The sequence below is a fragment of the Saccoglossus kowalevskii genome, chromosome 3 (assembly GCF_978046115.1).
Source record: "Saccoglossus kowalevskii chromosome 3, keSacKowa6.1, whole genome shotgun sequence".
In the NCBI taxonomy this organism is placed as follows: domain Eukaryota; kingdom Metazoa; phylum Hemichordata; class Enteropneusta; family Harrimaniidae; genus Saccoglossus; species Saccoglossus kowalevskii.
In genome coordinates, this window is record NC_140643.1 from 2866466 (window position 1) to 2877492 (window position 11027).

An 11027-nucleotide genomic window follows, 5' to 3' on the forward strand; every position below is an offset into this window, starting at 1 on the left:
GGTTGTGCGGTCGTTCGAATCGTTATCTATTATATTCGTACACTATGTGTGGTTGTATGGTCGTATGTTATCTATTATAATCGTACACTATGGTTGGTAGGGTGGTCGTACGTCAACTATTATAATCGTACACTATGTTTGGTTGTGTGGTCGTACGTTATCTATTATAATCGTACACTATGTTTGGTTGTGTGGTCGTTCGTTATCTATTATAATCGTACACTATATTTGGTTGTGTGGTCGTTCGTTATCTATTATAATCGTACACTATGTTTGTTTGTGTGGTCGTACGTTATCAATTATAATCGTACACTATGTTTGGTTGTATGGTCGTATGTTATCTATTATAATCGTACACTATGTTTGGTTGTGTGGTCGTTCGGCAACTGTTATAATCGTACACTGTGTTTGGTTGTGTGGTCGTACGTTATCTATTATAATCGTACACTATATTTGGTTGTGCGGTCGTTCGAATCGTTATCTATTATATTCGTACACTATGTGTGGTTGTATGGTCGTATGTTATCTATTATAATCGTACACTATGTTTGGTTGAGTGGTCGTTCGTTATCTATTATAATCGTACATTATGTTTGATTGTGTGGTTGTTCGTTACCTATTATAATCGTACACTATGTTTGGTTGTGTGGTCGTACGTCAACTATTATAATCGTACACTATGTTTGGTTGTGTGGTTGTTCGTTATCTATTATAATCGTACACTATGTTTGGTTATGTGGTTGTTCGTTATCTATTATAATCGTACACTATTTTTGGTTGTGTGGTCGTACGTCAACTATTATAATCGTACACTATGTTTGGTTGTATGGTCGTACGTTATCTATTATAATCGTACACTATGTTTGGTTGTGTGGTCGTTCGTTATCTATTATAATCGTACACTATGGTTGGTAGTGTGGTCGTACGTCAACTATTATAATCGTACACAATGTTTGGTTGTGTGGTCGTACGTTATCTATTATAATCGTACACTATGTTTGGTTGTGTGGTCGTACGTCAACTATTATAATCGTATACTATGTTTGGTTGTATGGTCGTACATTATCTATTATAATCGTACACTATGTTTGGTTGTGTTGTCGTTCGTTATCTATTATAATCGTACACTATATTTGTTTGTGTGGTCGTAAGTCAACTATTATAATCGTACACTATGTTTGGTTGTGTGGTCGTTCGTAATCTATAATAATCGTACACTATATTTGGTAGTGTGGTCGTTCGTTATATGATATAATCGTACACTACGTTTGGTTGTGTGGTCGTTCGTCAACTATTATTATCGTACACTATGTTTGGTTGTATGGTCGTACGTTATCTATTATAATCGTACACTATGGTTGTGTGGTCGTTCGTTATCTATTATAATCGTACACTATGGTTGGTAGGGTGGTCGTACGTCAACTATTATAATCGTACACTATGTTTGGTTGTGTGGTCGTACGTTATCTATTATAATCGTACACTATGTTTGGTTGTGTGGTCGTTCGTTATCTATTATAATCGTACACTATATTTGGTTGTGTGGTCGTTCGTTATCTATTATAATCGTACACTATGTTTGTTTGTGTGGTCGTACGTTATCAATTATAATCGTACACTATGTTTGGTTGTATGGTCGTATGTTATCTATTATAATCGTACACTATGTTTGGTTGTGTGGTCGTTCGGCAACTGTTATAATCGTACACTGTGTTTGGTTGTGTGGTCGTACGTTATCTATTATAATCGTACACTATATTTGGTTGTGCGGTCGTTCGAATCGTTATCTATTATATTCGTACACTATGTGTGGTTGTATGGTCGTATGTTATCTATTATAATCGTACACTATGTTTGGTTGTGTGGCCGTACGTCAACTATTATAATCCTTCACTATGTTTGGTTGTGTGGTCGTTCGTTATCTATTATAATCGTACACTATGTTTGGTTGTGTGGTCGTGCGTTATCTATTATAATCGTACACTATGTTTGGTTGTGTGGTCGTTCGTTATCTTTTATAATCGTACACTATGTTTGGTAGTATGGTCGTACGTTATCTGTTATAATCGTACACTATGTTTGGTTGTGTGGTTGTTCGTTATCTATTATAATCGTACACTATGTTTGGTAGTGTGGTCGTTCGTTATCTGTTACAATCGTACACTATATTTGGTTGTGTGGTCGTTCGTTATCTATTATAATCGTACACTATGTTTGTTTGTGTGGTCGTACGTTATCTATTATAATCGTACACTATGTTTGGTTGTATGGTCGTATGTTATCTATTGTAATCGTACACTATGTTTGGTTGTGTGGTCGTACGTTATCTATTATAATCGTACACTATATTTGGTTGTGTGGTCGTTCGTTATCTATTACATTCGTACACTATGTGTGGTTGTATGGTCGTATGTTATCTATTATAATCGTACACTATGTTTGGTTGTGTGGTCGTACGTCAACTATTATAATCCTACACTATGTTTGGTTGTGTGGTCGTTCGTTATCAATTATAATCGTACACTATGTTTAGTTGTGTGGTTGTACGTCAACTATTATAATCGTACACTATGTTTGGTTGTGTGGTAGTACGTCAACTATTATAATTGTACACTATGTTTGGTTGTGTGGTTGTTCGTTATCTATTATAATCGTACACTATGTTTGGTTGTGTGGTTGTTCGTTATCTATCATAAACGTACACTATGTTTGGTTGTGTGGTCGTACGTCAACTATTATAATCGTTCACTATGTTTGGTTGTGTGGTCGTACGTTATGTATTATAATCGTACACTATGTTTGGTTGTATGGTCGTATGTTATCTATTATAATCGTACACTATGTTTGTTTGTGTGGTCGCACGTCAACTATTATAATTGTACACTATGTTTGGTTGTGTGGTTGTTCTTTATCTATTATAATCGCACACTATGTTTGGTTGCGTGGTCGTTCGTTATCTATTATAATCGTACACTATGTTTTGTTTTGTGGTTGTTCGTTATCTATTATAATCCTACACTATGTATGGTTGTGTGGTCGTTCGTAATCTATTATAATCGTACACTACGTTTGGTTGTGTGGTCGTACGTCAACTATTATAATCGTACACTATGTTTGGTTGTGTAGTCCTTCGTTATCTATTATAATCGTACACTATGTTTGGTTGCGTGGTTGTTCTTTATCTATTATAATCGTACACTATGTTTGGTTTCGTGGTCGTTCGTTATCTATTATAATCGTACACTATGTTTGGTTGTGTGGTTGTTCGTTATCTATTATAATCCTACACTATGTATGGTTGTGTGGTCGTTCGTAATATATTATAATCGTACACTATGTTTGGTTGTGTGGTCGTACGTCAACTATTATAATCGTACACTATGTTTGGTTGTGTAGTCCTTCGTTATCTATTATAATCGTACACTATGTTTGGTTGTGTGTTCGTTCGTTATCTATTATAATCGTACACTATGTTTGGTTGTGTGGTCGTTCGTTATCTATTATAATCGTACACTATGTTTGATTGTGTGGTTGTTCGTTACCTATTATAATCGTACACTATGTTTGGTTGTGTGGTCGTACGTCAACTATTATAATCGTACACTATGTTTGGTTGTGTGGTTTTTCGTTGTCTATTATAATCGTACACTATGTTTGGTTATGTGGTCGTACGTCAACTATTATAATCGTACACTATAGTTGGTTGTGTGGTTGTTCGTTATCTATTATAAACGTACACTATGTTTGGTTGTGTGGTCGTACGTTATCTATTAAAATTGTACTCTATGTTTGGTTGTATGGTCGTTCTTCAACTATTATAATCGTACAATATGTTTGGCTGTGTGGTTGTTCGTTATCTATTATAATCGTACACTATGTTTGGTTATGTGGTTGTTCGTTATCTATTATAATCGTACACTATGTTTGGTTGTGTGGTCGTACGTTATCTATTATAATCGTACACTATGTTTGGTTGTGTGGTTGTTCGTTATCTATTATAATCGTACACTATGTTTGGTTGTATGGTCGTACGTTATCTATTATAACCGTACACTATGTTTGGTTGTGTGGTCGTTCGTCAACTATTATTATCGTACACTATGTTTGGTTGTGTGGTTGTTCGCTATCTATTATAATCGTACACTATATTTGTTTGTGTGGTCGTACGTCAACTATTATAATCGTACACTATGTTTGGTTGTGTGGTCGTACGTCATCTATTATAATCGTACACTATGTTTGGTTGTGTGGTTGTTCGTTATCTATTATAATCGTACACTATGTTTGGTTGTATGGTCGTACGTTATCTATTATAATCGTACACTATGTTTGGTTGTGTGGTCGTTCGTCAACTATTATTATTGTACACTATGTTTGGTTGTATGGTCGTACGTTATCTATTATAATCGTACACTATGTTTGGTTGTGTGGTCGTTCGTTATCTATTATAATCGTACACTATGGTTGGTAGTGTGGTCGTACGTCAACTATTATAATCGTACACTATGTTTGGTTGTGTGGTCGTACGTCAACTATTATAATCGTACACTATGTTTGGTTGTATGGTCGTACATTATCTATTATAATCGTACACTATGCTTGGTTGTGTGGTCGTACGTCAACTATTATAATCGTACACTATGTTTGGTTGTATGGTCGTACATTATCTATTATAATCGTACACTATGCTTGGTTGTGTTGTCGTTCGTTATCTATTATAATCGTACACTATATTTGTTTGTGTGGTCGTACGTCAACTATTATAATCGTACACTATGTTTGGTTGTGTGGTCGTTCGTAATCTATTATAATCGTACACTATGTTTGGTAGTGTGGTCGTTCGTTATATGATATAATCGTACACTATGTTTGGTTGTGTGGTTGTTCGTTATCTATTATAATCGTACACTATGTTTGGTAGTGTGGTCGTTCGTTATCTGTTATAATCGTACACTATATTTGGTTGTGTGGTCGTTCGTTATCTATTATAATCGTACACTATGTTTGTTTGTGTGGTCGTACGTTATCAATTATAATCGTACACTATGTTTGGTTGTATGGTCGTATGTTATCTATTATAATCGTACACTATGTTTGGTTTTAGAGAAGCAGTCATGTAACGTTGCGTCTCGGATTCTGAGATAAATCTCTCAGCCAATCAGATTGTTTTAATTTTAGCCTATCACAGGCGAGATGTTATTGACCTATCGTACACATTCCCGCCAATTTATATTTGCGTTACGATTACTACTTTATAGAGTTGTGTTTTCTATCACGTTCGTTCAGAGAGTATATATACTCAGAATTTGTGTATTTCATCAGTGTTCATCTGTTGTTACTACTTACTATATCAGTCTATCTGGCAATAAACCACCACTGTGTTTTTGTATACAACTGATCTGTCTGGTTCTGTTCCGGTATAGTCTTCCCGAATCCTACCCCGGGGAGTTAACTGCTACACACTACATTTACTCCCCAACATTTTGGTGCCGAGACAATCCGCCGGGCAAGGAGAAAACGCCAATGGTGATCAACAAGCTGCAGCGTTACAGAAACTAAAAAGATCGCGTCGAGGTCAAGGCTCACAGATGACCAGACTATTCAACAAAGCCGATGCTCTCATGGCCAAGTACGAAGAAGACAGCGCCGATAAACAGGCCACGCTCGACACGCTGGAAGGGCTTAATGATCAACTTACCAGTAAGTTCCATCTACTTGCCGACCTAGAAGTTAACATTTTGGATCTCACCTCAGACGAAGACTTTGATGCGGAAAACGAAACGTCCGGTGACTATCAAGCTGATATATATGAACGCAATCACAATATCGCCATGTTTGTGAGAAAGAACAGACTGAAGACGACGCCTGAGACAACAAACAGCAGTAACACTCAACCACATCCAACGCGGAAAACAGTCGCGCTACCAAAGATCGATTTACAAACCTTTTCCGGTAATGTTTTAGAATGGGCAAGTTACTTTGATATCTTCAAGTCATCCATTCACTCTGACACTACCTTAGATAACATTCAAAAGTTTGTTTATTTACGAAGTATGTTGAAAGATGAAGCTGCAAGAACTGTCGGCGGTTTGACGCTGACGGATGCTAACTACTCACATGCAATCGAGCTACTAGAGGAAAGATACGGACAAAAGCATCAAATTATTGACGCCCATATGACTGCGTTATGGAATCTAAGTAAACCCGTGGATGACGCGAACAGTTTGAGACACTTCTATGACTCACTCGAGAGTCACGTCCGAGGACTACAATCGTTGGCGAAGGATGAGCTTACCTATGGCGAAATTTTAGTTCCTATGATAAGAGAGAAACTACCTCCAAGCATACGCAAACAGATTGCCAGAGATCATAGTAGTTCAGCCTGGACCTTACCTGACCTACGCAAAGCAATTCTACGTGAAATAGACACACTGCAAGCCGGTAAGCCAATAGACGGTTTATTCACCATGAATGATACATTGCAGCCGGAATTAACCGCTGCGTTTCACACAACAGCACAGTCAACGAAAAAGAGACCGCAAACTTGTCCCTTTTGCAAGGGTACGCACTTCGCATCGAACTGTACGATAATTACTGATACACGTAAGAGACTGGACATTGTTAAGAAAGATCGACTTTGCTTCAATTGTTTCGGTAAGCACAGAGTTTCTGAGTGCAAATCGAAATACTCGTGTCGCGTCTGCAAGAAACGCCATCATACCGCTCTACACTACGACGCGAACAAGCCTGAACGGTCATCTACATCGTCAACTACTACTTCTGAAATCACCGTGACCCTGACCAAAGCTAACCCTTTGCTAAATAAGAAAACCGCCATCGGACCCGTGCTGTTGAAAACCGCGCTTGTGCCGATATCAGCCGGGAACGGAAATCCTATACGCGCTGTTGTTCTTTTCGATGAAGGGGCAAATATGACATTCACAACAGAGAAATTTGCCCGAGAGTTGTCCGCGAAAACGACACGCCGCGAGCACATCAAACTATCAACATTTGGTGACAAAACGTCCAATGTACGCGCCATGGCATTCACTGAGTTAACCGCACATGAATTGAATGGAAATACCTCAACGATCGACGCAATGATTATACCTGAAATATCTTCGGACTTGACTAATCACATTTCCCAGGAAATTCATAACATGAGCCATTTGAAGGGATTACATTTCGCTCATCCAGTTTCTGATGATGAGAAACTTCCTATTGATATATTAATATGGGCTGATCAATATTGGAATTACGTTGGATCTCAAGTAATTTCTGGTATGGTCGGTCCAACCGCCGTATCCTCCAAATTTGGATATTTGCTCTCCGGGCCCTCTGGAACTACTAATACAGTGGATTCTAATGTACGTATGCTTCACGTGATTTCTACTCCGGGCAATTATGTTACCAAGAATACTATTGTAACGGAAAATGGCCGCGAAATTGTTGATAACGTGGATATTCAATATACTCGCCGAGGCGACGACGCAAAAGTCCAAAATGTGTGGGACTTGGAACTAATTGGAATTAAAGAAAGTCCGGAAACTGACAAACGTATGAGCTACGAATCGTATAAAGACACGCATCTGAGGGTCGACCAAGGAAAATACGTCGCACGACTACCATGGAAAGAAGATCACCCACCACTGCCGACGAACTATAGTGTTACTGTGAACCGTACACGTAACATGATTCGCCGACTAACACCCGATGTAATCAAAAAGTATGATGACATCATCGCCGAGCAACGACGTCGTGATTTCATCGAAGAAGTTAACGAAGACGATACAAGAATCGGACACTATTTACCGCATAGAGCGATAAAGAAGGACTCGGCAACTACACCCATTAGAATTGTGTATGACTGCAGTTGTAGTCAGGGTGCTAGCTTTCCGAGCTTGAATGACTGTCTACAAACCGGCCCATCGTTGGTAAATGACCTACCAGCCATTCTACTACGATTTCGCTCAAATAACATTGCATTAACGAGTGACATTGAAAAGGCCTTTCTGAATGTTAGATTGGAAGAAGACGAGAGGAAATTCACGAAATTTCTGTGGCTGTTAGACGCGTCTGACCCAGAAGGTAAATTCATAACATTACAATTTAAAACAGTATTGTTTGGCGCTGTTTGCTCGCCGTTTATCTTAAATGCGGTTATAAAAACGCATTTAGACGCCAACAACACACTTTCTACTGCCAAAACATTAAAGAACAATATTTATGTTGATAATGTGATCGATGGTGTTGATACTACGGAAAATGCCATAAAATACTATAAAGAAGCCAACAAGCTAATGACGACGAGCGGATTTAAACTCAAGGCGTGGTCTTCTAATTGTGAACAATTGAACGAACTTTCCAAACGCGACAACCTCAATGAGCCCGCCGAAACTGTGTCTGTTTTGGGAATGCGATGGTCGACAAAATCGGATAAGTTGACCTACCCCAAAGTTAATAATGTACCGCTATTAACTGATCTAATTACGAAACGCGACGTTGTCAGTTTCACTTCCGCGTTATACGACCCGATTGGTTACCTAACTCCAGTCCACGTTAAAGCCCGGTTATTCATACAGTTGTTATGGAAACTCGAACTAGGCTGGGACGAACCGCTTAACTCGGACCTATGTTCGATGTGGATGCATATCGCTGAGGATCTAAACGATGCAAGAAATATTCAGGTGAAACGTCAATATTTCCCTGAAGTCAATCCTGATGCCGAGTTCGAATTACACGCTTTCGCCGACGCCAGTCCCAAAGCATATGGTGCGGTGATCTACCTAAGATGTGCACAACAAACTTCCTTTGTGATGGCGAAAACCAGAATCGCGCCAATGACCGAAACTACGCTACCAAGATTGGAACTTATGGCAACATTAATTGCTACACGTCTCAGTAAATATGTCAAAGATGCGCTATCTGACACATATAACATTACTAATTTCTATTTGTGGTCAGACAGCCAAATCACGCTTCACTGATTAAATAGTGACAAGAAACTGCCGATCTTCGTGAAAAATCGTGTGGATGAAATTTGTGAATTTAAGTCTACTAGGAAATATTGTCCCACCGAAGAAAATCCCGCTGACTTACTAACCAGAGGGATTACTTACGAAAACCTGGAAAATTCTGATTTGTGGTGGAAAGGCCCAAAATGGCTACCAACAACAAGCGATTGGCCGAGTTGTCCTGCCTTTGATGCAAATGTATTGCATTCTGCGATTGAGCCAAATGAAACTGATCTAATTAACCCACGCACGAGAGGTGGGGTCAATGAACTACCTGCCCACGATGTTGGAATTATCACTACTCCAGCACGGGAAAATACTATTGATAATCAATCGTGTGCTGTTACTAATCCTACTGATCGGGGAATTCATCGTATTATGGATATTTCCAGATATAACGATTTGGACAAATTATTACGTGTGACCAGCTATGTGCTACGTTTTATCAACCGGATTAAATCTAACGATATAAACACTGGAATGATAACCGCTGATGAACTGAACCGCGCTGAAAATATGTGGGTCAAACATATTCAACGTCAATACTACGGCGATACAATCCAATCCGTTAAATTTAATTTAACTCGATGTGCTCCCATCGTTCAACAACTGAATTTGTTCGTGGACGAAGATGATATACTCCGCTGTGGGAGTAGAATCCATAATGCTGCATTAGATTTTGTGACGAAATTTCCAGCATTAATACCCTCGCATCACAAACTAACGGACTTGATCATTTGGAAAGCACACAATCTGATGTGTCATGAAGGATTTCAATCTACAGTGACGTATATACGGCAGAAATATTGGATACCTAAAATACGGATTATTGTGCGTAACGTCATTCATAAGTGTGTGAAATGCAATAAAGTTACAGGGAAACCGTACGCAAACCCAGTTCAGGCACCGTTGCCGAGTTACCGAGTGAACATTGTCCCTGCTTTCACTATAACTGGTGTAGATTTCACGGGAAATCTATTTACGAAATCAGCTGATGGAACACGCGATAAAGCGTACGTTTGTTTATTTACTTGCGGGGTGACACGTGCGATTCACCTCGAACTTGTGCCTGATTTGTCAACAAAAACGTTCATGCACGCATTCAGAAGATTTGCTGCCAGACGTTCACTTCCAAGTCGCATGTTGTCTGACAATGCATCGACCTACATTTCCGCGGCTGATGAAATTCGCACACTACTTGATACACCGGAAGTCCGAGACTTTCTCGCTGCACACCGAGTGCAATGGACTTTTATACCGAAACGTGCCCCGTGGTATGGAGGTTTTTGGGAGAGATTAATTGGGCTAACAAAAATGCTATTAAGAAGACACTGGGTCGAGCGTTAATAACATTCGACGAACTCTCAACATTAGTAACAGAAATTGAAGCCGTTCTCAATGATCGACCCCTTACGTACGTGTCATCAAGTATTAATGACAACATAGCATTGACTCCGAATCACCTACTTCACGGGCGGACATTGACCTCATTACCATATATCGAAGTCACTGACGACGAAATACGCGATCCTACTTATCAGTTCTCAGACCACCGTGAAATGAATAATCGTTATGTCCACTTGTCAAGATTACATGCTCAATTTTGGCGAAGATGGTCGACCGAATATTTGACTGCCCTTCGAGAGAGACACCCAACTACAGGAAGTAAAGGGAATACAATAAAAGTTGGAGATGTTGTGATAATCCACAGTGATGTGGATAAACGCCAGAAATGGCATCTTGGCACCGTAACTAAATTAGTTTACGGCAACGACCAACTTGTGAGATCCGCTGAGTTAAATACAGCTAACGGACCTACCAATCGGTCGATACATAAATTGTATCCGTTAGAAGTTGTTTCCAAGGAATTAACGTCGCCTGAAAGTAATAATCAATCAGATGTTAGATTACCTGCAGAGTGTTGGAAATCAAAATCACCGAGCTTGGTGACAGTTTAGGATTCGGCCTTCAGCGACCTTCAACCTCTTACCCAATCATATGTCTCCCCGATGT

The 11027-nt window shown here is 39.2% G+C and overlaps 1 protein-coding gene across 1 annotated transcript; it reads left to right on the forward strand.

The window, feature by feature from the left end:
- The first annotated feature begins 5588 nt into the window (after window positions 1-5588).
- LOC146747441 (uncharacterized) lies at window positions 5589-10361 on the forward strand. The gene is made up of 2 exons (XM_085496640.1): window positions 5589-8959; window positions 9062-10361. The coding sequence occupies exons 1-2, from the start codon at window positions 5589-5591 to the stop codon at window positions 10359-10361; spliced, it is 4671 nt and encodes a 1556-aa protein (XP_085352766.1).
- Window positions 10362-11027: the final 666 nt, after the last annotated feature.

Excerpts from the sequence above, each read along its gene's own strand:
- LOC146747441 (XM_085496640.1), top strand. The coding sequence starts at position 5,589 with ATGACCAGACTATTCAACAAAGCCGATGCTCTCATGGCCAAGTACGAA. Across the intron at positions 8,960-9,061 it reads ATTACTAATTTCTATTTGTG|GAAATATTGTCCCACCGAAG; the intron begins GTCAGACAGCCA and ends TAAGTCTACTAG.